This window comes from Myodes glareolus, chromosome 3 (genome assembly GCF_982192425.1).
Source record: "Myodes glareolus chromosome 3, mMyoGla1.1, whole genome shotgun sequence".
Classification (NCBI taxonomy): Eukaryota; Metazoa; Chordata; class Mammalia; order Rodentia; family Cricetidae; genus Myodes; species Myodes glareolus.
In genome coordinates this window covers 17,938,720-17,965,751 of record NC_142028.1, presented here as the reverse complement: position 1 = coordinate 17,965,751, position 27,032 = coordinate 17,938,720, and the positions used below count along the sequence as shown (strand labels likewise).

The 27,032-nt window shown below is 45.4% G+C and overlaps 1 protein-coding gene and 1 long non-coding RNA gene across 2 annotated transcripts in view; one reads left to right on the top strand and one right to left on the bottom strand.

The window, feature by feature from the left end:
- Positions 1-15,018: 15,018 nt before the first annotated feature.
- Positions 15,019-18,804, bottom strand: LOC125399418 (uncharacterized). The gene is made up of 2 exons (XR_007231679.3): positions 17,012-18,804; positions 15,019-15,888 (listed from the first exon to the last, which is right to left on the bottom strand). It is a non-coding gene; the product is annotated as an uncharacterized LOC125399418 (long non-coding RNA).
- Positions 18,805-24,419: 5,615 nt separating this feature from the next.
- The window catches only part of Crebl2 (cAMP responsive element binding protein like 2), a 29,468-nt gene continuing 26,855 nt past the window's right edge, over positions 24,420-27,032 (top strand). Inside the window, exon 1 of the mRNA XM_048432424.3 lies at positions 24,420-24,673. Coding sequence (XP_048288381.1) covers positions 24,659-24,673 — 15 coding nt within the window. The 5' untranslated portion in view covers positions 24,420-24,658. The remainder of the gene's footprint in view (positions 24,674-27,032) is intronic.

Here is a 27,032-nt window from a genome sequence, read left to right as displayed (position 1 = left end):
GTTTTAATTTGGAACATCTTAATTTTACTAACATTTTTTTAAGAAGAGAGAAAACCTTTTGTAGTGTATATTTACAGAAAGCCTGAGAACTCATGTTTAGTAACTAAACTATTCTTTTCAAAGTTTTTATTTTATGCGTATCGGTGTTTGGCCTGCATGGGTGTCTGTACAGTGTTTGTACATTGCCCATGGAGGCCAGAAGAAGACAGCCGATCTCCAGAACTGGAGTTACAGATTGTGAGCCACTATGTGAGTGCTGGGGATTGAACTGGGCTCCACTGAAGAGTAGACAGTCTTCTCAACCTCTGGGTCTTCTCTCCACCTCCGCCCCACCCTGCCGTTTCAGCTTTTATTTATTTTACATCTAGACTATTCTAAATAAGGCTTTACTTATGAAAACAATTTAACGTAGATTTCCATTCACCTAGGTTTTTAAGGGTGACTAATTTTCTTTTTATATGACAAAGCTCTAAAAAAAAAAACCAGGTCTTTCTTGCATAGTACAGAAGAATATTCCTGCAAAACTAGGAATGACTGAAATATTGTCATAAAAAGCTACCTTGTAGAACTTCAGAATTTGTAGTATAGGGGGTGGGGTGATGGGCAAGCCCACGTGCACATATGCGCATGTGGATGTCAGAAGTCAACATTAATCTTTCTTCATCACTTTTCTCTTTATTTTTTGGTCTCTCATTGAACAAGGAGCCACCAGTTTTACTAGAATGGTGGCCAACAAGCCCCAGGGCCCCTTCTGTTTGTACCCTGCTGGCACTAAACTGACAGGTGCCTGGTTCCATACCAAGCTTTCTTACATAGGTACTGGGAGTCAAACTCAGGACTTCTGGCTTGCACACCAAACACTTTATCAACTGAGCCATCTCTCCAGCCCTGGGAGGTTTATGTATGTATATCTCTTGATATATAAGTTAATAGTGTATTTTCCAATAGTCATAAAACCTGGAGAAGTCAAGAATTTCAGAAGTAGGAAGGAAGGGATTTCCTAATCTCTTTATACCACAAGGAAATCTGCTACGCACAAAAGGACAATTAAAATTTAAAATATTTATGATTATTTTATATAATGCAAGCAGCCTGACACCTAATTCTGAGTCCTGTTTCTTCATTCTTCATATCTAATAAGAATGGCTAACATTTATCAAGGTCTTATGATGCTGTGAAGACACTTTATAAACCTTAATCCTCACAACTGTCTTGATTTTAAAAGGAACTAAACACAAGGTCCCATTCATGCTAGGGACCAAATATTCAAATATTCTATCCTTAACTATTCCTTCAGCCCAAGAGTGACTGGGTTTTTGTTTGTTTGTTGTTTGTTTGAGACAAGTTCTCATGTATCTCCAGGCTAGCCTACGTAGCCAAGGATGCCCTTTAACTTCTGATCCTCCTGCTTCTACCTCCCAAATGCTAAAATTACAGTCATGCACCGCCATCCCTAGTTTATGTAGTGCTGGGGATCGAAGCCACAGCTTTGTGCATGCTGAGTAAACTCTACCAAGCGAGCCATGCCACTAGCCTGAGTACTACATTAAACGTCAAATATCTTGCTTGATTTAACTCACATACCTAAGGTAGATGGAGTTTGTTTCTCACCAAGTTATTGTGATTCTAGAAGTCAAAAGCTCACTCACTCTTAGAAACCCTGTTCAAAAAACCACACACACGCACACACACACACACACAAAATCTTGTCATGGAGGCTGCAGAAGAGAACTTAACACTCTTACAAAACACTGGGGTTAAATTCCCAGCACCCATGTGTTGGCCTGCAAGCATTTGTAACTCCAGTTCCATGGTATCCAGCGCCATCTTCTGGCCGCCAAAGGCCCTCAGACAAATGCAGAAAAAACACTTAAATACATGCAGGCAAAACACCTATACACCTATAAAAAATATAAATACTTTTTTAAAGAAAAGAAATCACAGCTTCAGCAAGAGAAGCCATGACAAGATTCAGAAGACGCTAGGGGGAGTACCTTGTCACTTGGGCTCCTCTCTAGATAGCATGTTTTCATTGCTGGCTCCTTAAGTCATTCCGTCTCTTCAAGCAAACGTGCGGAAATTGTCTTCAAGAACAGCTCCCCTGCTAACCTAGTTCAAGATGCTCTCATCACCGGCATAGACAACAGCATTCACTTACCATCTCCTTATTGCCAGCCTCAGTTCCCTTAAAGTGATCCCCTGCGGTGCTTCCGGGACCATCCCTTCTGATACAAAACCCCAACTATATGGGAACCCAGTTTCAGCATTGGATGGAGGCAGCTTCTTGTCACTCTAGTGATGGGTGTACTGATCCTCTAGTCATCTACAGAGGACAAGAATCTTACAGGTTTCACGAACTAGACTAGCTTCAAGTTTGCTTTATATTCCCTTTGGTAGGGCCACCATTACAAAATTTATATATGTGCCCGGCTAATTTCCACCCATCATCCATCAACTTAAAATTCTGTCAAGTATTTTTAGGCTAGACCTCAAGTATTTGATCCTGTGTACCAGGACCCCTAGGACCCAGCCAATCCCCACTTCTTCAGCATTACCTCTGACACCTACTCCCTGGCGTGTACCGATGAAAAACTGCAGCACCGTTTCTGCAAGCCCGTGCTCATGCCCCTGCCTTTCTCTAGAAGGCCATGGCATCTTCTCCCTTTCCTCCGCCTTTGTGCCTATGACAGTCTCGTTTTAGATTCAGCACGGCTGCCATCAACTTTCCAGGGTTCATACAGACCCCAGTCCACAGAGGGTTTGGTGCATTCTCTCGCCTGGTCCAGGAACACTCTCTCAGGCATGCAGCCAGGGAAGAGGTCATTTCCGAATGAGACCACAGCTCGCAGTCACACAAGTCCATCATAACCACTTCAAAACATCTTTTAAAGAATTGTTTCTGAGGGGCTGGAGAGATGATTTAGAGGTTAAGAGCACTGACTGCTCTTCCAGAGGTCCTGAGTTCAATTCCCAGCAACCACATGGTGGCTCACAGCCATCTGTAATGAGATCTGGTGCCCTCTTCTGGCATGCAAGCATACATGGAAGGAATGTTGTATACATAATAAATCTTAAAAAAAAAAAAGAATTGTTTCTGGTATATAGAACCACCTGGAAATTGGAATCAGACAAAAATTGGGGAGGCAGGGGGGCAGGGGTTAAAGGGAGAAAGAAAGGAGGGGTGGAGGAGAACTTGAGGGAATGGAATGGTCGAGATGGAGGAAGGACAGATGTGAGAGCAAGGAAAGAGATATCTTGATTGAGGGAGCCAGCAAGAAACCTGGCTCTAGAAAAATGCCCAAGAACCCACAAGGATGAACCCAGCTGAGACCCTAAGCAATAGAGGAGAGGGTGTCTGAACTGACCTTACCCTGTAGTCAGACTGATGATTATTTTAAATATCACCATAGAACCTTCGTCCAACAACAGATGGAAGCAGAGGCAGAAACCCACATCGGAGCACTGGACTGAGCTCCCAAGATCCAGTTGAAGAGTGGAGGGAGTGAGAGTATGAGCAAGGAATTCAAGACCATGAGGAAAAGTCATTCACTGAGACAGTTTGCTTGAGCTGATGGGAGCTCACCAACTCCAACTGGACTGGGAGTGAACGAGCATGGGAACAACCAAGCCCCTCTGAAGGGGTTGACCACTGGGGTAGACTGAGAGGCCACTGATAATGACACTGGGATGTGTCTCTACTTGCATATACTAGCTTCATAGGATCCTATTCTCTTTGGATGTAAACCTTGCTCAACCTAGACATAGTAGGGAGGGCCTTGGACTTTCCACAGGGCGGGATGTGTGGCACTCCCTTAGGGTTGGAGGGGTGGAGGGAAGGTCTGTGGAGGGAGAGGGAAGGGAATGGGAGGAGGGGAGGAAGTGGGAATTTGGATTGGTAATTTTTTAAGTAATAAAAAAGGGGGGGAAACAAAAAAAATAAAAATACAAATCTTAAAAAAAAAAAGAATTGTTTCTGGGTGTTTTGCCTGCTTGTGTGTCTGAGCGCTGCTTGTGTGTCTGAGCGCTGCTTTTGTGTCTGAGCGCTGCTTGTGTGTCTGAGCGCTGCTTGTGTGTCTGAGCACTGCTTGCATGCCTGGTGCCCGTGGAGGTCAGAAGGCGTCAGATCCCCTGAAACTGTAATTACAAACAGTTGTGAGCTTACACGTGGATCGTGGGAATTGAACCTGTGCCTTCTGGGGAAATGGCCTCCTTTTAACTGCTGAACCTTATCTCCAGCACCTAACTACTTCTTTGAGGCAGTTTTTCCATGTGTAGCCTGGATGATCAGGAACTTGGTATAGGCCAGGTGGTGGTGACGCACGATTTTAATCCCAGCACTTGGGAGGCAGAGGCAGGCGAATCTCTGTGAGTTAGTGGCCAGCCTGGTCTACAGAGAGAAGTCTAGGACAGCCAGGGCTACACAGAGAAACCATGTTTTGACAAAAACCATAAGGGGAGGGGGGGGGCAATGGATTTGGTAAGTAAACAGGCTGAACTCAAAACCATAGCAACCTTTCTTCCTCTTCCACGTGCTAGACGCAAAGGACTGTAGCACCAGGCCTGGCTCTGTACTTCTTGCTGTGTTTCATCATGAATCTAGCAGCTCCTCTTCCTCCACCTTTCCAGTGGTTAGCAGTTAAAATAAATAGCACTCACCTGGAGTAAGCTAAAAGAACCAGAGACAAGCACACTTACCTTAAACCCAGATATGGGGAGTTAGGAATCCGAAGCCCAAGGGAAGCATTCTCTCAGCAAGGTCCATGGAGAAGACTGAACCTTTAGCCTGATGTCTGGAGGGGGCCGCGGTGGGATGGATGACGATGAGGAAGGATAGAGATTGGCAAATAGCTCCTGGTCATTTCCTTCTGCTTTTAATCGCTGTAAATTTTCTGTCTTTTCATCGCTGAGTTCACACGTTTCGGGAGGCTTTGAGAATGCCTGTGGACTTCAGTGAGGAGGCCAAGGCAGACGGTGGGTCCAGTCCATGACAAATCACACAAGGATTAGAATTTAGCCAAAGTATCTACAGTTATTAAGGTCCTAAACGTTTTCCTTGGTACCTTTTGGCAAGCCTCCCTTTCTCGCGAGGCTGAAAAATTGCATCTTTGAATCACGTACGTAGACGGGAGATAGTATAGAGTTTGGGAGAAACAGTGAACCAAGATGGCCTGCGGCGCCCTACAACTGCTGGGATTATGGAAAGAGAAGGATAGCAAATGTCAGTCTTTACATCCATACTAAATAGGCTTCCTGCTGCCGGCTCGCAGGGCCTTAGAGGACGCCTGGTGGTGGCCAAGTCAACCTGAGAACATTGCCCAGTGGTTTGCAGCCAACCATTTACTTTGAGGAAGCACAAGGACTTCTAATGACTGTGAACAAATCGGAAAAACAGGAACGGCTAAAGGACTCATTAGGAATGTTTGCACTGCAACATCGGGAATGGAAACAACAACCAACACGGCACTGGCCATTCTGAGTCATGAGATTGTCTTACTGGCCATTGTAACTCTGATCAAACAAGCATACAATTAAATTTTATATCAGAGCATGAATATACACCATCTGGAAATATAAACAAGAAGAGAATGATGAAAGGAAATTACTCCCATCAGATTTCAAAATATCTCCTAAAACCACACTAATTAAGACAGCTTTACAAGCAAAAGCAGACAGGGCATATTGATGGAGAGAGAAAGAGACAGTTCACAAATGGACCCACATACCAATAAAATTAGTTTATAATCAAAGGAACATTCCAGGGCTGCTGAGCAACTCAGCAGTACAACCCTTGCCTAGTATGCACAGAGCACCAGGTTCAGTTCCCTGATGCTGCAAATGAAACATTCCAGATCAGTAGAAAAAAGATTCACTGGGTGTTATTGTGACAAAATTTTAAAATCAAAAGAATAACGAATCTGTATTTTTCTCTTTGATATAAAAGTCAATCTCGGGGCAGGGCATGATGGCATATAGCTGTGATTCCGCACTCAGAAGACTTGGCAGGAGGATTGCTGCAACTTCAAGGCAACTTAGGCTACATCAGGAGTTCAAGGCCAGCCTAAGATAAATAGCAAAACCAAATCTCAAAAGAAATAAATAGATAAATAAATAAATGCGGTGAAAAGACTTAAATATAAAAGTGAAACTATAACTTTATTGAAATAAAACAATGAATTTGCATATCGTCTTTGTGTATACATCTTGCCACAGAGAAAGCTTTCTCTGATTATAACATAACAGTCAATAATCACAGAGGAATTGCTAATAAATATGATTGAAAAATAGAAATTTCTGGGTTGAAGATGTAGCTGAGCTGAGTGGTAGAGTTGGCATGCTAGCCTAGTGTGCACAAAGCCCTGGATTCCATCCTCGGTGCCACAGAAAGCAGGCATGGTGGCACAGGCCTGTAACGTAGCACACTTGGGAGGTCTAAGCAAGAATACCGCAAGCCAACTTCGGCTACAAAGCCAACCTGAGCTACTCAAGGCCCCACCACAGAAAAAGGAATACCCTGCCACAAACACATTGATAAGCATGTGAGCACATGTACCAGTATTGGTGAGAGAACACCTACTTGTGATCCATTCAGAGAAAACAACAGGCTGCAGAGTAGGCTCAGTTATTTAAAACCCTTGATCTTTTTCTGAGACAAGGTCTCACTACATAGCTCTGGCTGTTCTATAACTCATTATGTAGACCAGGTTGGCCCCAAACTCAGCTGCCTCTACCTCCCAAGTATTAGGATAAAAGGCATACACCACGATGCCTGGCTTACACTTAATGCTTTTGTCAAAGACCCAGGTTCAATTCCCAGCACCTACATGGGAGCTGACAGTCCTCTGTAACTCCAGTGTCAGGGGACCTGATTCCCTCCTCTGACCACCGAGGGCACTAGGTACCACGGGGCATACTTACATTCATGCAAGCAAAACACTTACACACATGAGATAATAAACCTAAGTAACATAATAAACCTAAGTAAAACAGCAAATTTGCAGCATTGGGGTGTGTGTGTGTGTGTGTGTGTGTGTGTGTGTGTAAGAGAGAGAGATCTAAAACTTCTTCCGCTAGGACTCTATCTTACAAATTCACACAAGAACAGAGAGCTGTGTCATTAACGTTCTCCATGTCTGTATTAATAAAACATGAAGTTAAGCAAGAATTCTGAAAGCTAAAAGAGAAGATATGGTGTCCGACCCAACAGATACAGGATAGTATCTAATATATATTATTGACTAATAAAAAGTTAGAAGCTGCACATAGTAGGGTGTGCTGTTGCTTGTAACCCTAGTGTTTGGCAAGTAGATTTGAGGTATCAAGATCCCAAGGTCAGTCTCTGCCACATATGAATTTAAGAGCATCCTGGAGACCCTGCTTTCACCGCCCCCCCAAAAAATGAATGGAACATAGCTCAGGGATAGTGTGCTTTTGTCCAGCATGCACAAGGCCCTAGATTTTACTCCCATCACAAAGACACAAACACACAGTTATTGTCACTTGTCAGGAGCATTAAGGTAGTGTGGATTATAATTGGGGATGAAGGGAGAGCTAAGCAAGCATCTGAAAACAAGCTGGGCACTGCCGTGTAGCTATACTGGTCATCTGGGGAGATGTCTCAAAGGTTACTTTGTTCCTTATTGCTTCGGTGTGACAGAAAGCACCCGGCAGGGAAGTAAGTCACTGATCATAGGTGAGAGACTTAACATCAGAGTTTCTGCACAGGCATGGGTTATTGTAGCACTGATTCAAATTGGTCTTAATAATAAACACTTTGAGTCAGCTATCAGGGGTCCGATCTGAAGGATCAGAGAAGCAGAGCAGCCAGCCACTAGAGTTCTTACCTCTAGCAATGCTCAGACCAAAGGAGCCGTCCTGTCCTCAGACTGACGGCAATGAGCTCCTGTCTCCTCCTGCCCAATATTCCTCTCTCCTCCTCGCCATATCCCTTCCTGTCTCCACCTCCTTAGTGCTGGGATTAAACGCAGGTGACTCCCAAATACTGGGATTAAAGATGTAAGCCACCACCGCTTGGCTCTGTTTCTTTTTTAGACTGGATCAATTTCATGTAGCCCAGAGATCCATCTGCCTCTGTCTCCCGAGGGCTGGGATTAAAGGTGTGTGCCACCACTGCCTGGCCTCTATGGCTAACTAGTGTGGCTATCCCGACACTCTGGTCTTCAGGCAGGTTTTATTTGTTAGGTCATGAACAAAATCTCACCACAGGTTATAAAGTGGTTAACATACACCACTCTATAATCTTGCAGTACAGTGTTTGTTTCTGTATGCTATACCATCATATAAATGGTATAACACAATAAAATTGCCCTAAGTAAAACAAGGAACTGCTAAGTACATGTGAAAGGACTGTCCCCACTGTCACTCTCATGTTCAAATCCTCAGTGGTCCCCAGGTGCCTTCAAATCAAGCTCACTCTCCTAAGCGTGCCGTTTAAAGTGCTCCATCACCTGTCACTTGTCTCCTTGTTCGCCCTTAGCTCTTGACTGTCCTTACCTCCCGGATGCCCGTGCTGCACCCAAACCCACCTGTCTGCACGCTCAACCTCGACTTCATGCCGCTGTGCCTGGCCTGCTAAAAAAGCATGTGCTCCTTTTATAAGATCTTGCTTTCAAGAGACTTGCCACGATTCCTCTCTATTTTGTTTATACCCGTATTATCCAACTTACCACGCTACCCTGCAGTTACTCATTAAATACTCATTTACAAGATGTAAGCAAACCTGTATAACCCCAATATCATTCCTTGAGGGTAGAGACCCGGTTTGGTGTTCAGTTTTACTGGGGTGGGTGTATATGCATATGTATGCTCCCTTCCTTCTTCTCTCCTCTCTCTCTAAATGTGTGTGTGTGTGTGTGTGTGTGTGTGTGTGTGTGTGTGTGTCCAGTGCACACATGGAAAACGGGAGACAACTTGCAGGAGTCTGTTCTTTCCTTTTTGAAGGTCAAAGAGAGCCAACTTGGGTCATCAGGCGTGGCACCAAGCACCTTTACTCCCTGAACCATCTTGCCTGACCTGGAAGGATGTCTTTATAGTGTTGATGTTTCTTGATACAGAGACAAACTGGGTACAGCCTGCTCCTCTTGAATCCCCAGGCCCTGTAGAAGGGCCTCACTCTCCATGGCTTTGGCGTTGAGATTCCTGTAGAGACTTGTTCAGTGTGGACTACACAGCTGGCACCAACTTGCACAGGGGATGGTTTACTTTCAGACACACCAGAGCACTGACTATCCATCATTCCAGTCTTGACAGGGAGCTCTTAGGCAAATGCCTGAACTTCCTTCTTCACATAGCGAGCATCTCTCCAAACAAGCTTGGATGGTAACTTGTTTTCTTTGGCAAAATGATTAATGGGGACAATTACTCATATGTCTGGTTGCATGACATCTCCAATAACATTGTCATTTTGTTTGTGGAGTACTGGGTAAAAATACCCGGGAATTTACTACCAGTGGAGGGGCCACCTGTCTGCTAGAGACACTGCAAAGGAGAAGCTGAGGAGACAGCTCCCTTGAAGGGTACCCAGGAAAGTCTAATTCTGTCACCAGCCTCCCCCTAACCCCCCACAAATGACCTCTGAGTTTAGCAATAGCACCCGTGGAAACAAGAGGAATGTCTTGGGCTGGCTGGGGACCCAGATACCCTGCAGGTATCTAATGAAACTTCTCTCACGCCTGAGCATAAGGGAGTAGAGGAGCTGGGCGGGCAGGAGAGCCATAGTCCAAACTGAGGGATAGAAACAAGGGAAGTTGGTGGGGCAGGAACACGTGCCATGACTGGAAAAGTAAACCAAGGGTAGCTAGTCCACGCTTCTGTCTTGCGTGGGACGGACCCACAGTGTGGCACAGACTAATACAGGGAGGTAGATGAAAGGGAGGTACCATCTGTCCTCTGGAAGCCATAACTGGGCAGGGAGGTGAGAAGCAGGCTGTTGGACCTCATCTGCGTGTGCAAGAACAAAGATCAACAAACTCCATGCTTAAATGTTCGTATGCTAAGCTCGGTGTTCTGTTAGCAGACTTACTGTCTCAATACTTAGGAGGCAGAAACAAAGAATCAGGAGTCTGAAGTCATCCTCAGATACATAACAGGTTCAAGGCCAGCTGGGACTTACATGAAACTCTGTTCCAAAAAGAAAAAAAAATCCCATGTTGCATTATGAAATGAGTTCTATAACAGAACTAATTATATCAACCCTCAGTTCTGATACTACTACTAAACGTGGGGATTATGCGAACAACTAAAGAGCAATAAGGAGGAAAGCTTAGTGGCTATAGAAAGTACATGCTATCCACAAGGTAGAGCACAGTGATCGCTGTCCAAAAAGTTCTAGCAGAAAGTTCTTCTCTAGGAAAATACCAGGCCAGGCAGAAAGGTGGCTCAGCCAGTAAAACACTTGTTACAGAAACCTGACAACCTGAGTGTGACCCCCAGAACCCACATTAAGATGGAAGAGGTTCAGCCCCACAATGTTGCTGTTCTCCAACCTCCTCATGCACATTGTGGCATCATGTGCACACACGCACTAATAACAAAATGATGATGGCAGTGATGATGCAGGTCACACCAACTATGGGACCGGGTGTAAAACAGAGACTGGGGGGCCATGGTGGCGCATGCCTTTAATCACAGAACATAGGAGGCAGAGGCAAGCGGATCTCTGTGAGCTCAAGGCCAGCCTGGTCTACAGAGAGTTCCAGGACAGCCAGGGCTACACAGACTCAAAGAGAGAGAGAGAGAGAGAGAGAGAGAGAGAGAGAGAGAGAGAGAGAGAGAGAGAAATAATTCATCCCACTCACATTAGAACAGAAGCAAAAAGGGCGGAGGATGTAGCTCTGTTGGAAAGGCTTGCCTAGCATGTGCAAGGCTCTTCTTAGTCCCCAGCACTACAAAAGCAAATCAGACTAGCAAAACTGTGACTCATCCATCCCACAAAGAGATGCAGCAGAGTGAGTTCGAGGCCAGCCTGGTCTACGAGAGCAAGTTCCAGGACCGGCTCCAAAGCTAAACCCTCCTTACCACCCCCCCTGGGTTCCCCTCATACTTTCTCCTCCTATCTTCATGTCCTGTTCTTTTTAGAGCCCACTGAATCCAGCTAGTGCTGCCTGTGTGCATACGATTGTGGAGCCATCCACTGGCGCATGGGTGACCTAACAATACACACACTCCTCCAGAAATGTGACCACCAGGCCCCCCATCGACTGCACCCATCCATTGCCAGCAGTTCCTCAGCTATGGGAGAGCAGAATGAACTCCTCTCCCCTCCATGCTGGAATGTTGACTGACTTGATCTCATGCGAGGCTTGGGGCTGTAAGCACAGCTGGTTTGAGCTCATGAGTGCCATAGCCGCTGAGCGCTGCCCACTGCAAAAGAGTGGCCTGCACAGTACTGTAATAAACCGGTCCGTGGGGAGCAGGTTTTCAGGTCAGATCCAGATTGATTTCTCCATCTCCTGCAACCAAAGTGTGTTATATCTTCAGCACTAAGGCCTTCCCACTAGAAAGACCTTTGCAAAGCAATGCCAGTCACCTTGGACAGGGAAGACTGAGTCAGGAAAAGCGTCCACAGTGAGGAGAGAATTTAACATGCGCTGGATTACAAAATAAGCATGAAAGGGTGCCATCTGAAACCGGTTTGAGATAATCTTGGAATGCATAGTTTGTAAAGGGCTGTTTCACATAGCAAGCAAAAGTAATCATTAGTGATTTAGATGACTTTCTTAACGAGAGAAGCAAACCCGACACCTGAACAAGTCATACTGACACTTAGAGATGGCGCCAGCTAAAACACGATGCCCTCTAACAGAAGACTATTCGTGTTGACAGAAATTATGTGCTAGGCCAGAGGGGATGGCTCACACTTACAATCAAATTCGGGAGTTTTAGGTCAGTCTAGACTGCACAGTGAGAACTTGCTCAAGCAAACAAATAAATAAAAGTTGTGTATTAGAAAAGTGAGGTCCCAGGTAGCAATACAATTCCAAAGAGACAATACTAACACAACAATTTTGGAAAATACTTGGAAGCCATGCTGTTCAGGTATCGTTGAATCAACCAGAGAAGATAGCTAGTAAATACCTTCAAATTTACACAAGTATTTGGGAATATTCCTATAAATCAGAAGAATTTGAAGAATAGATGCTATTTGAAGATATATACTGCATGGAAATATTTTTCAAATAGGGTCTCATGAAGTCCAGGCTGGCCAAGGCTAACCTTAAGCTCACCCTTCTGACCGGTGCAGGTGTAGTAACATATCTGGTGATTTGTTTTGCCATTATAGACTTGAAATGGTTGCAGTCTTCCTGCTTGGGCTCCTGAGTGCTGGGCTTACAGGTCCATGCCCCCCTACCCATCCCTAGCATGGAAATTTAATATAGACAAGAGAAACCTTTCTTTTAAGTTAAAGAAATGAAAAATATGCCTAAAAAAGAAATCTGTGACTGGGGATTTAACCCGGGGCAAATCACATGCTCGGTAAATTTAAGCCCTTGGTTTGTGCCCACAAGAGAAAAACAAAACATGTAAGTACAGACGTGTGAACAATGCATGGTCTCTGAGAGAAAAACCCAAATATTTGCACTGTTATGAAACGCTGCTAAAATCTGAGTCGGGACATATTGTTGGAACTCAAATCCTTCTAAACACTGCCTGTGGTCCTGTGAAATCATATTTATGGTCATAACTGTGTCTACAGGATCCCAGTAGTAAAATTTTTAAAGATTTTTTTATTTAAATTCAGGTGTATGTTTTTTATGAACGTATGTTACGTGTGCAAGTGCCTTCAGAAGTCAGCAGAGGGCATCAGGACTCCTGGCTCTAGAGTCACAGGTGATTGTGAGCCCCTTGACCTGGGTGTTGGGAGCTGACCTCCAGTTATCTGGAGTAGCAGGAAGCATTCTTAACCACTGAACTATTCCTCCAGACAGTGAAAGAAAATTGGTTTTGTTTGAGACGATCTCCCTGTTAATCTCGGGTCTCACTGGGAGTCTCTGGTAGGTCAGAATGTACTATTTGAACCAAGCTGGGCTGGTACTCACAGAGATCTGCCTGCCTCTGCCACCTGAGTGTTAGGATTGAAGGTGTACACCACCACAGCCAACTTTCATCGTTTTTGTTTGCTTGTTTGTTTTTGTGAGACACTGTCTCAGACCATAGCATCAACTAACTTCAAACTCCTGGTGATCCTCCTGCCTCAGACTTCCAAGCGCTGGAAGTACAGGTGTGAGCTACCATACCAGACTCCAGTAGTACGTTTTTTTGGTTTTTTTTTTTATAAATTCGTTTATTTATTTATTTATTTATTATGTATACAATATTCTGTCTGCGTGTATGTCTTCAGGTCAGAAGAGGGCACCAGATCTCATTACAGATGGCTGTGAGCCACCATGTGGTTGCCGGGAATTGAACTCAGGACCTTTGGAAGAGCAAGCGATGCCCTTAACCACTGAGCCATCTCTCCAGCCCCAGTAGTACGTTTTAATTTACATTTTTCCCCTCAAAAATGGAGGAGCTGAGCAGCGGCACTGCCCAATTAGTAAAGTGTTTGCCGAGCATTCACGAAGGCCTGGGTCAGTGTCCCTGGCACAGCACACAGCAGGCATGGTGGCACACACCTGGTATCCCATCACACAGGACGCCGAGGCAGGAGAATCAGAAGTTCAAGCTCATCTTCAGCTACATAATGAATTCCAGGATAGCCTGGGGCTACATGAAACCCTGTCTCAAGAAAAGAAAGGGCGGGGGAGGGGGAGAAAGATTAATTAAGGCAAAGGTTGGAAGAGTTGGGGCTACCTCCTTAAAGAAGCCCTATGGGGGGATATGAAGATGTGGCTCATCAGTTAAGAACAAATACTGCTCTCCCCCATGAATTCAGTTCCCTGAACTCGTGCCAGACAATTTTGAGTTGCTCAGATGATCTAGCACCTTCTTCTGCCCTCTGCAAGCACATGACGAGCACACAAACACAAGTAAAGATTAAAGATCAGAACTAATTTAGGTTAGCATCTTCACCATCAACACACATGAGTACTTTCCCACCATTCCCTCACTGGCTCCTCCATCTGGCTCCTCCCCTCGGGCTGTTCCCTTGTTCCCCGTCTCTTCCTGTGCTTCCTGTCCCACATATCCAGGTGACCTCTCATGTCTCCCTCACTAAAGATCTTTTCCTCACCTTTCATGATCCCCTTTCTAGTTGTTTCTTTTTAATAAATCTTACATTTTTAATTTTATTTTCATGTGTATGGGCATTTGCCTGCAATTGTGTCTGTCCACCACATATGCACAGTGCCTACAGAGGCCAGAAAAAGCCAGAAGGTGGCATTGGATCCCCTGGAACTGGACGCACAGACAGTTGTGAGCCACCACAAGGGTAGTGGGAATTGAACCTGGGTCCTATGGAAGAGCCACTGGTGATCTTAACCTCGGAGCCAGTTCTCCAGCACTCTGCTTTCCAGTTTTGTGATGTACTCAATTATAAACATGCTCACACACACGCATGCATGCACACACACACACACAAATTTGCTTTCTACATACGAGGAAAAAAAGTGGTATTTTGTACCAGAGTTCTTTTGGACCACCAACCAGCTCCCAAATCACGGCACGGAGACCTACTAGTTACGAATGCTCAACCTTCTCTTGTGCTTGTTCCACTAGCTCTTATAACTGAACCTGTTGCTCTTCACCTATGTTTTGCCTCTGGACCTTTTGCCTTTCTCTCCTTCTGTATATCTTACTTTCACCACTTCTTGTGTCTGGCTGGCTGGTGGCAGCCTGTTTCCTGGCCATGGGCGTGTCCCTCCCCTCTCCCTTATTCTCTCCACCTTCTCTCTTGAGCCTAGATTTCTCCTCCTGCTTATTCTCTTTGCCCACCAGCCCTGCCTACCCCTCTACTACCTAGCTACTGGCCAGTCAGCTTATTATTAGACCAATCAGGGGCCTTGTGCAGGCAAGGTGAAACAGATGCACCACATCTTTACACAATTAAACAAATGCGACGCAAACAAGTGAAACCCATCTTTATATCATTAACAAAGGCAGCAGAAACAAATATAACACATCTTCACATAGCTAAGTCATATTCACTGCATAAACAAAGGTAGCACATCTTTGCTCAGTTAAAATAATATTCCACAACACTATTTGTTCGGCTCATTCAGCTAACGTCATTTCCACTTGCATCCAGTTTCCGGCAGATGCCATGGTTTCATTTAAACTCATGGTTACATAAAATTCCGCTGTGCATATATAGCCCGTTTTCTTACCCACCTGTCTGCAGGCAGGACTCTAGGATTCCCCACTTTCTTGGCTGTTGTAAGCAGTATATCTATAAACATGGCTGCATGAGTACCTCTTGGTACGGTGACAGAGTCCCAACATATAAGCAAAGTAGTACAGATGGGCCATATATTGTAGCTCCTTCTTCAGTTTTTCAGGAACTTCCGTACTGATTTCCACAGTGGTTGCCCACGTTTAAACTCCCACCACAGCGAATGGTGGTCTTCCACCAGCACACCCTGGACAGCATGTACTGTCATTGTTTTCTTGATGATGGACATTCTAACTGGGGGAGGTGGGCCGCTTCTAAAGTAAGAAGTGGCTTCCCTGTCGCTCTTCCGAATCTTCCAGGAAGGAAGCACACTTCGTTCTGAATTGCCAGGAGTCCATCCCTTCACTTTTTAAATTCTGAGATCCAGAGCTGGAGAAATGGCTCAGAGGTTAAGAGCACTTGCTGTTCTTGCGGAGGACCCAGGTTCAGCTCCCAGCACCAACACGGTGACTCGGGTTCCAGGGGATCTAATGCCCTCTTCTGTCCTCCATGAGTACTGGGCATGCGCGTGATACACATCCAAACATGCGGAATAAATGCCCCTACACATAAAATAAATATTTTTTAAAGGTATAAGATCTGGCTGTCCCTTGTCGGATACCCCATACACTCGGTTATCCTCAGCAGCAGTGTGGCGGACAGCAGCTGCATTCTGAAACAGCTGTGAACTGCGAACGAGGCTGCACTAGGCTTACAGAGCTTCAGGTGTGAGTCCATGAGATGGAGCGTGCCCTTCCCCCACACTGTGTCAGGCCCTCAGAGAATTGTGTAAGCAGGTACCTGATCACTTGTTCCTATTTCAGCAGTCCACTATCCCCATCGTCATCCCAGCAGGTATCCAGTTTCTGCTCACTGACTGCAAACCACTCTGACTCCATTGGAACTCTCAGATCTACCCCCTCTTCCAAACCGCGTGTTCATCCTTTCTCACGTAAGCCTGTATTAAGGCAGGGAGATAAGGCAGGGAAACACACTCCTATTGTAGTGCAGATGAGTAACAGCGGCGGCAAGCCTTCTTTTACAGAGAAGAAAGTTTTGAACAGTTGTTTGTTACCTAAATGAGTGTTCTATCATTTCTTCAAATAAGGGCACGTTTTATTTTTTTTTCTACTGGGTGGGGGATAATGGCTAATAAAAAACTGCAGTATTTCAAATAGAAAGGGGGTAGTCGTAATCGGACGTTTCTCTCCCACCCACCTGCCAGTTCCTGAATAAGCACTCAGAGACTTAATAGTACTTATAGATGCCCTGCCAATAGCTCAGGCTTGTTACTCACTAACTCTTACATTTTAAATCCTTTTTTTTATTTTGGGGGGAGGAGATACATGTGTGCATTACACTTGGCTTTTAAGTAGAGGGGGCTTGAACTCCAGCATGCTAGGCAAGCACTCTATCAATTGAGCTACACCTCTGCCCCCTACTCTTACATTTTAAATCAATCCCTATTCCTTATTTACACTCTGTCATGCAGGGTGTAACATGAGGGCTGGCTTGGTGAGGTTTCTGTCCCGCCCAGTACCCCACAACCGGCAATTCCCAAAGAAAATAACACAGAGTCTACATTAGGTTATAAACTGATTGGTCCATTAGGTCAGGCTTCTTATTAGTTCTTATAACATATATTACCCCATTATCCTTATCTACATTAGCCATACAGCTCAGTACCTTTCTCAGCAGGGGCAGCTTACATGTTGCTTCTTCAGTGATGTAGGCAGGAATGCGGAGGGAGCTTCCTGCTTCCCAGAATACTCCCAGTCTCTTTGCTCCACCTCTACTTCCTGTCTGGCTTTCCCGCCTATTCTGCCTGCCTGGCCAATCAGCGTTTTATTAAAATATGATTGACAGAATACAGACAATTCTCCCGCATCACAGGGATACCTTTATTAGCATAGCATGTTTACCCCCTACTCCCTCTGAATCTGGCTGGCAACTCTTGACTCCACCCTTCTCCTTCCCAGCACCCTTAGTCTGGTCGCCTCACCTATACTTCCTGCCTGGCTACTGGCCAATGAGTGTTTTATTAAACCAATTCGAGTGACAAATCTTTACAGTGTACACGAGGATTATTCCACAGCAGGTCATATTTAAAATAGAGGTCATAAGTCGGGAATAGTGGCTCACTGAGGAGGCTGGCTCGAGAGCAATTGCCATGAACCAGTTTAAGGCAGAGAGGGCTACACAGCAAGGCCTTCAATCTGAGGCAAAGCTGTAGCGCAATGCTGAAGAGGAAGAGGTGAAAGAAGGCTTGGGTGGGGGAGGTTTGAGTTCTTTGAGCTTCATTTTCTCTTCCTTGTTTCTATGCTGGGGGTTGGCTCTCAGTTTCCCTTTAGGTCAGCAGATTGTTTTAAATCTTCTGGGCTTTATTTTTTAGGGTTTTGAAAAACACATAGTATATTTATTTATTGCTGGAGGATATATACCTGTGGAGGTCAGAGGTCAATGTCAGTTGTCTTCTTCAAATGATCTCTATTTTTGAGACAGGATCTCTCACTGTAGCAGGAACATGCCATTTTGATTAGGCTGGTGGCCCAGTGGGCCTCTGGATTCTTCCATTCCCTGCCTAACCACCTATACTGGCTAGTTTTATGTCAACTTGACATAAGTTAGAGTCACCAGGGAAAAGGGAGCCGCAATTGAAAAAAAGCCTCTATGAGATCAGCTATAAGGCATTCTCCTTATTAGTGATCAACAGGGGAGAGTCCAACCTACTGTGGACAGTGCCAACCCTAGATTGGTGGTTCTGAGTTCTATAAGAAATCAGGCCAAGCTGGGCATGATGGTGCATGCCTTTAATTTCAGTACTAGACAGGCAGAAGCAACCGGATCTCTGTGAGTTCAAGGCCAGCCTGCTCTACAAACTGAGTTTCTGAAAGGAAAAACAAACAAACAAAAAGTCAAGCTGAGCAATCCATGAGGAACAAGTCAATAAGCAGAACCCCTCCACGGCCTCTGAATCAGCTCTGTCTCCAGGTTCCTACCCTGTGTACATCCTGTCCTCACTGTCTGTGATGATGAGCTGTCAGATGGAACTGTGAGTGAAACAATCCCCCCGCCATGTTGCTTTGGTCATGGTGTTTCCGCACAGCAATAGAAACCCTAACACACCAGCACTGGGGTAACAGACGCACCCTGCTGTGCCTGGCTTTTATATGGGTGCTGGGATGCACGGAGCCATTTCTCCAGCTCCTATTTTGTTTTTTGAGCCACTCCCTTGTTTGTAGCCTTGACTGGCCTGGAACTAGCTACTTAGACAATACTGGCCTGATCTCTGTGGCCAACCATGTGCTGGGATTATAGGTATATACTATTTTCTATACCTGGCTTTTGGCACAGAATTTCAATATGTATTAACTCTCAAATGGGCCTTAAATTCATTATGTAGCACAGGCTGACCTCAAATTTGTGACAAACTTGCCTTAGCTTCCTGAGTGTTGGGATCACAGCGCAGAGGTGATAATATTCTCTGTTCTTGTCAGCCTCCCTTTCTCCCTCCCTCCCTCTTCCTCCCTTTCTTCCCGATCTCTTGCTTCCTCTCTTTCCTCCTATCCTTTTTGTTCTTTCTGAAAGCTAGAGGCCAAATTAGTTGCTCACTCTGAACGTGGTCCAGACCATCTAGTCAAGGCGGAGTTAAGTAGGTATGTATGTATGTAAATGTAGGCATGTTTGTTCGAGTGGGCCAAAACGGGGCAAGGCATGTTGCCAAGCGTCTTTAGAACAGCAACAAACTTTTGAGATGGAATATTTTAAAGCTTTGTTGAAAATAAACTACACTTTTAGGAAACAGCAAACACAGAGGAATACTTCTCTGTCAAGTAAATTGGGCGGGGAACCGCACACCAAACAAAATGTGACTAATACTTCGGCAGTGATTTTACCTCAAGCATTTCATGAATGTCACATGACCCACCCACTTCTCCTCCCGCACCTCCGAAGATTACCGTATCAGCAGCAATAACACCCTGTTGTTCGAGGGCCAGACTTGTATCTCAATAGCCACAGCATTCCCAAGTGGAGAATACTGCACTGTTCTCTTGTTCACGGTTTCTCTGATAAGGTTAATTTTTGTTCCCTTCGCCTCCTCTCTTAATCTCATTCCACCCCCTTCCTCTCCTCAATCAGAATTTTTTTTTCATTTTCCTTCTTTCCTTTCTCCTCTCTGTCATGGCTTGAACAATAAACAAATTCATTGTATAAACTATGAACATTGTAACATCCTAACAGTACAGACTGTCCACTCTCTAAAGACAGGCCAGGGAAAGAGAAACCATGAACAACCTTTCCGGATGGACACCCAAATCCATGATGCTCAGTAACATGGTTCCAAACGTAGAATATCGAAGGGCTCACTAGTAGAACATGAGGCTTACTCCCCAGAGCCACAGGCCTGATGCCCAGCAACATAGGAAAAACACATCATGGAGTCAAGTAGGGGACACATGCCTGAAATCCCAAACTCAGGAGACTAAGAAAACAAGCTGAGTTCCAGCTCAGACTACATAGTGAGGTAGCCAGTCTAGGAAAAAAACAACAAATTAAAAGCCTACTTACAGAATCTCATATTATTCAGACATTAACACAATGGACTTCATGGCCATCTTTCTCGCTTTCGGTTTTTGGTTTTTGGTTTTTGTTTGTTTTGTTTTCTTTGAGACATGGTCTCATATAGCCAGGGGCCTCAAATTCCATAGGTAGCTACAGATGTCCTTGAACTCTTGATCCTCTTGCCTCTGCCTCCTGAATACTGGAATTATAGGCCTACACCACCACCTGAGTTTATGCAGTGCTGGAGTTGTGAAAATTGAACTCAGGATTTTGTACATGTAAAGCAAGCACTCTATCAGCTGAGATACAGAGAGAGAGAGAGAGAGAGAGAGAGAGAGAGAAAGAGAGAGAGAGAGAGAGAGAGAGAGAGAGAGAGAGAGAATACACACACACACACACACACACCTCTTTGGTAGATCTTTTTTTTAAAGACTGATATTTCTAGATTGTATTCATGCCAAATTTGAGTCAAAATTTTTTTTAATCTTCAATGAAAGTTAGGAAACGGCTGAGTGATTTTTAATTTTTCAGTTACATACTTAATGGGAAGAGTCTTTTTTGAGGCAAGGTCTCATGTATCTCAGGCTAGCCTCAAACTGACTATATTGCTAGAGATGACTTTGAAATCCTGATTCTCCAGCCTGCACCCTCTCAAGCGCTAGGATTAAAGGCATGCACACCCACACCCACACCCAATGTAAGGAGCCTCCTTTCCCTCACGGTAACAGCTGCTTCAGCAGATAGCTGAGCCTCGGCGAGAAGTGTCATCCTGGCTGTGTTTAGACACCTGTGCTCTTTTAGCCCAGCTGTACGAGAACCACCAAAGGCCAGAGGTAGACAGAAGGAAGGAGAGGGAAGGGAACGGAGAGCAGGCAGATGAAGGAAGGTGAGCACCTTTCTGTGCAAGGCATCCCTGGAAAAGGCTCTGCAGCTGCAGCCAGGCTTCAGGCATCCAGGCCCACAGAGCCTCTCTGTGGGGGTCCAGTGGGAGGAACGAAGGAAGGGGGAATGCGTGCTTTGCTTCCTTAATTGCATGTGTTCCATCTGAGGAGACACTGTGGGAAAAGATTAACCTGGACTTGGTGGCATCTGTCTGTATCTCAAACTTGGGTGGTGGCAGCAGGAGGACCTGATGGGAGCCATTCCTCAACCCAGGTTCCCTCCTCTTGACAGATTGACAGCGCATTCTTGTGTTTCCTCTGTCTGTCACCATTTGGGTTCTGCTCCGCAAGTATTTATCTGTGGCTGCGTCACAAGACTTCAGACTTCCTTCCCTTTACCGAGTTTTTATGGCCTTATTGGTATTCTTTTCTTTCTTCCGTCCTTTCTCTTTTTCTTCTTTTCTCTTTCTTGTGGTGCCGGAGGCAGAAGGCCTCTCAAATGCTGAGCAGGTACCCTGCCACTGAACTACATATTTTATACATTTTATTTTTCATAAGCTTAAATATTTCCACATACACCCCTTGGTGCTGGGGATTGAACCCAGGACCTACCCAGACTAAGAACTGAGTTCTGCCTCCAGCCCTACACCTGTAAAAAGTGAGCAGATTTGAACTGAGGCAAGATTATCGCCACAAACTTTAGGCCACCCTAAACCACACAGTATGACCCTTTCTTAACAAGTGAAAAGTTTAGTTTTAAATAATCCCAGCACTCAGGAAGCAGAGGCAGGCAGATCGCTGTAAATTCAAGACTAGCCTGGTTTCTGCATATAGTGAGTTCCAGGATAGCCAGACTATGTAGTGAGACCCTATCTCAAAACAAAACAAAACAAAACAAAATCCATATGAAATTTCTGTTCTGTACACTTTCCACAGCACCATGATAGAAGAGCTAGCACATCTGAACAAGTCTGGCAGTTTGTGTGCCTGCTTTTCTGTCCATGAACTTATACAGAAATTTGTCCGAGGAATTGGGGACTTGATTTAGAAACCAGAGCTAGGCATGGTGGCACAACCCTGAAACCCCAGCACTTGGGAGGTAGAGTTCAGGGCCATCCCGCTATACCTGGAGGTCAAGGCTAGACAAAGCCACACAAGACCCTGTCTCACTCTTCCTTGCCTCTCTCAAAAGAAAAAAACAAAACAGAAGGTCAGTGAAAGCTTATTTTAGTTTTAGGTTTTTTGTTTTAAACAAAAGCAGAGATGGAAATCCACCCTACACAAGGTGTGTGTGTGTGTGTGTGTGTGTGTGTGTGTATAAATCAGAGGATAATTTGCAGAAGCCAGTTCTCTCCTTCCATCATGTGAGTTTCAAGGGATCAAGCTCAGACCATCAGGCTTGGCAACAAGTGCTGTTACCCACTGAGCCACCTCTCTGGTCCCTGCTCAGGCTTTTGCTCCCCTAATCATTAGAAAGGACCACACTAGATGTCCCTTTCATCACTAGGAGTGCCAGCTGGGGCGGAATGGCTGGGCCTGACCGCAGTAGGGACAACCTGACAGACCTGTCTCTAATCTCAGGATCTTGGTATGAGGAACCACTATGGGAAAAAATGGATCCTCTCTAGTTCTCCTAAATCTTCACACAGCTCTGACAGAGTCCATTCAGCCTTCTTTTAACCCTGGTTTAGAGTTGCCAGCTGAAAGCAAGGCTGTTCACTTACATTCTATTTTACTGAAAATCAAGGAATTTTAAAAAATAAAAAAAAATAAAAGATAAAAAGTGTGTCTTATGGAGGACTGGAGAGATGTCTCACTAGTTAAGAGCACTGGTCGTTCTTCCAGAAGACCCTGGGTTCAATTCCCAGGCCCTACACAGTGGCCCACATGCATCTGTAACTCCAGTTCCAAGTGTTCTGGCTCCCTCTTCTGACCTCTGTGGGAACTGCATGCACAGACAGAAAGGCATGTAAAACATCCATACACAGAAAATAAAATCTTAAAACCAGAAAAAAAAAAAACCTACAAAAAACAAAAAAAATATGTCTTATTATGCCAGGAACAATGGTAAATACCTTTTACACCAGCATTTGGGGGGCAAAGGCCGGAGAAATGCCACAAGTGTGAGGCCAGCCTATTTATTCTACATATTCAGTTCTAGCCTCTGTCGAAAAAGAGGGGAGGGAGGTTGCACAATAAGAAGGACATAAGTTCAGATCCCCAGCACCATGTAAAAAGCTGCCCCCCACACACCTTTAACGCAGTGCCAAGGAGGCAGAGATAAGAGGATCGCTCAGAGAGCTCACTAGCCAGACAGCCCTGTGACCCTGCATCAAAACACGGGTCAGGATGGAGGACATTTGAGGTTAATCTCTGGCTTCTACACAAATGCACATACACATGCATGTGCACACACATGTGCATATGGCACATCCACACAAACGTCTACATGCAACACACACAACTAAAATACAAATGTAACTATATATCCTACATATTTACACTAACTCCCAGTACGCTCCCTCCGTTGAACTTCAAAAGGGTGTTTTAGAGGCGCTCGCAAAGGACGGGCTCAAGGCTTTTCAGAAGTAACAGATAAAAGTCACACTCTCTGGCCAGTTCTCAAGGCCCAGGAAAGGATGAGAGACAGCTGGTGCTCTCTGTATAACTTGACGGAAATGCTCAGGAACCACTGTAGCTTATTCACAGGTCCCCGCAGACGTCACCAGGGTTCAGAATGTTTTCATCACTGCAAAAATAAAGCAGAATCCCTCTCCTTCCCTGGCATTCCTCAGGACCCAGCATTTGGCAGCTAATGGGCCCGTCTCTTTAGTTTTGCCAATTCTGGACATTTCCTTATAAACTGAATCACACAACACGTGGCCTTTGGTGTCTGGCTCCTAACATTCAATTCAAAGCTTAGCTTGTTCAAATAGTGAAGTGTACCTGTTTCTCTCTCAAGACAGGGACTCACTATGTTTCCCTGGATGTCTTGGAACTCGCTGTCTCTGCCTCCTGAGTGCTGGGATGAAAAGACGTTTGCCACCACGCCCGGCTGTTTTCACTTTTTGAGTATTGAATCTTGCGAATATGAGAACATTTGCGCACACGCTTTGGTGTGGTTGTGTGGCTTCGTTTCTTTGGCCGTATACCTAGAAGTGGTTAGACGGTAACTAACGTGTTTAATGTTCTGAACTACCCACTTGTTTCCCAAAGCAGCTGCCCCACTTTACCGTGGGCCGGCGCGAGAAGAGAAAGCATTTGCCCTAGGTTCCCAAAAGGGAGCCTGTTTCCAGTTCGGCCTCCGCAGAGCCACGAACGCTCTCACTTCTCTGCAACGTCCCACCCTCCCGCAACCAAAACGTAGTTAAGACTAAGCGTTGCAGGAAATAGTTCCGTCTTGGTCCAGGACCGCCTCCAGAGCGTCCCTAGGCCGCAGGAAACCAGCCAAGCTAGCAGAGGTTATCTGGACGTCGTAGTTCCCTTTCCAGTTGGCCGCTCGGAGACTATGAGAAGAAAAACTACAATTCCCAGAATGCCGATGTGCTATGGCGGCCGAAGGGGCCAATTGGCCTGCAGAGCCCCGCCCCCCCTCGGGCTGGGCGGCCAGCCAGCACGTCTGTAAACACGCCGGGGGCCTGTCATGGGGCGGGTAAAGGAGGCGGTGGCCGAGCGGGGAGGCGCCTGGGGCAGCCTCCTGGGTCCGCTCTGCCATTCCTGAACTGGTCCGGGTCCCCGTGACCGTGGCTTCAGGGAAGCGAACTGTTAGGCGAAGGAGGAGGCAGTCAGAGCCCATATCCCCTTCATCCCCGGGGCGGGGGCCGGGCCTGGCCGGCTAAGGCGGGGGAGGGCCGGGAGGGCGCCGGGCCGGGCCGGCCTATCTGCCGAGATGGATGACAGCAAGGTAAGTCCTGGGCTGGCCGCCGCCGCCGCCTGCTTGTCGCCGCCCGTAGTCCCGCTGCCCAGCCTCAGTTCAGAAGTCCACGCGAGCACTCACGAAACACCTGCCATAGATACCAGTGTGCCTTGGGCCTCTGGCACCCCGCCAGGACACCGGGGAGCACCGGGCTGCAGTTTTCTAGCAAGGGCCCTCGCCCTTGCAAAAATTTCACTCCCGGGGTAACCGTGTTTGCTAGGGGTTCCAAGGAGCGCAAGCCCTGACCTGCAGGTCAAAATAAGTGAAGAAACTACCGTGCTTTTTTCTTTTTGCCCTGTCTTGCCCCTCCCAGCGTTTTCCAGTTGGGAGAGATTAATTAGTGCATCCTGAACTCGACATAATCACCCTTGATGGTTTTCCCTCCTTGCCTCAGCCTCGCTTTACTCAATGCCCCATTCATATAATCAGTTCACCCTCCCACTCCGCAACCCGAGCTATTTTCCTGCGGTTGGTTGGAACAGTGCTAGCTCCTCTTGCTTTCTGGCCAGAGCCTGTAATCTAACCTCTAGAAACCGTCTCTAAGAAAAACAGTATTTTTTCCCTTTTTAATTCAACGTAGTGTCCCATCTCCAGCTATGTTTTAATCTCTAGCACACTTTTATGACAATAAATTAGCGCGCATTGTGGGTTAACTAGTAGATTTATGGTTCTACATTCTCATATTACTCTTGCTTCACATTTCGTGAAGATAGGAGTGGTCAGAGAGTTCCTTATTAATGTTTTACGATGTCTGGGAGTTGGGACTTTTATTTTAAGAAATCAAACTTTTAAATATGACTCTCTTTGTGGAGCCAGGTCTTGTGTAGCCCAGGCTAGCCCCAAACTCTCAGTAGCAGAAGATGATCTTCAGCTGATCCCCCTGCCTCTTCTGCCTGCCAAGGGCTGGGATGTCCAGTGGGAACCTTAAGCCTGGCATACATTTTGCCAATATTTAAAGCTTTCTTCCCTATGCTTCTGGAAGTATAATTTTCCTATTCTTTGGGAGAGTGTAGCACTAATAAAAACCCAGAGACAGATATTGAGGTTCATCCGGAAGATCAGAAAAGCAAAATAGCCAGCCACTGGCTCTTACCTCTACCTCAGACCAAAATGGTGATCCTGCCTCCACGAATCCTCAGACTGAGACTGAGCCTGGGACCTGTCTCCTCCCGTCTTATATTCCTCTCTAGTACTGGGATTAAAGGTGTGCACCACTACCACCCAGCTTCTATGGCCAACTAGTGTAGCTACTGGGATTAAAAGTATGTGCCACCCATGCCTGGTCTGTAAGGCTGACCAGTGTGGCTGTTTTACTATCTGGTCTTCAGGCAAGCTTTATTTATTAAAATAAAAATGAAATATCACTATAGGAGAGTTTTTCCTCTAGGTCCCTTTATATATTTGATATATAATATCATATATATCAACAAAATTCTATTAATTTTTTTGTTTCACATACCCTCAGACAGGTGGAGGAAGTCCAGTTATCTTGACTAGTTGTATTCTTCATTGATGCTTCCCTGTTAATGTGGAAGGCTCTGAGAAGAGTGATGGATGGGAGAGCCCAGCACATAATCTGCCTCCTGGACACACCTAGGAGAACCAATGGCTTATGAAATAACAAACTCCTCCTCTGACAGGAAGTAGTATTTTCAAAATAGAAAGGGGGAGTTCTGAAAGTTTTCCAGAAAACATTTTCCAGTCTTTGCTACCTTGATCTTTGAGTGTTGGTTCTGAAATGAAGTCTGTAGACTATATCCATTATCTTTCCCAGAAAATAATCTCAAGGGTGCTGAAAGAATGTAGTGTTCATCTTTCTCAGCTGGAGTCTTTCACAGGATGTAATTTCCAGTTATTTTTTTCCAGACCTTTGAAATATTTAACAGCTTTCTTAAGGTCTCCAATAATTTCAAAAGTACATATGGATTTTTACTTACTTTATAAAAAAATCACCTACAGTTTTTTTTGTTTGTTTATTTTTGAAAAGAGTGTTTGCTTTTAGAAAGAGTCTTCTTGTAGCCTAGGTAGCCCAGGTTGACCTCTCAATTTTCTGTGAAGCCAAGGACAGCCTTGAACTTCTGATCCTCCTCCCTCTACCTCTCAAGCACTGGGACTGCAGGCTGGTGCTATCATACCTGGGTGTGTGTGGTGGTGGGGGTTGAACCCAGGACTTTATGCATGCTAGGCAAGTGCTCTACCAAGTAAGTTACATCCCCAACTCCGTAGAGGTTATTTCTGAAACTAGCACACGACAGTGGGTTTAGGGGCAATTTTATTTAAATATAAAATTTTATCTAGAAGTATAACTTAAAATGCTAGGTAATAGTGATTGTTTGGAACAGTGACA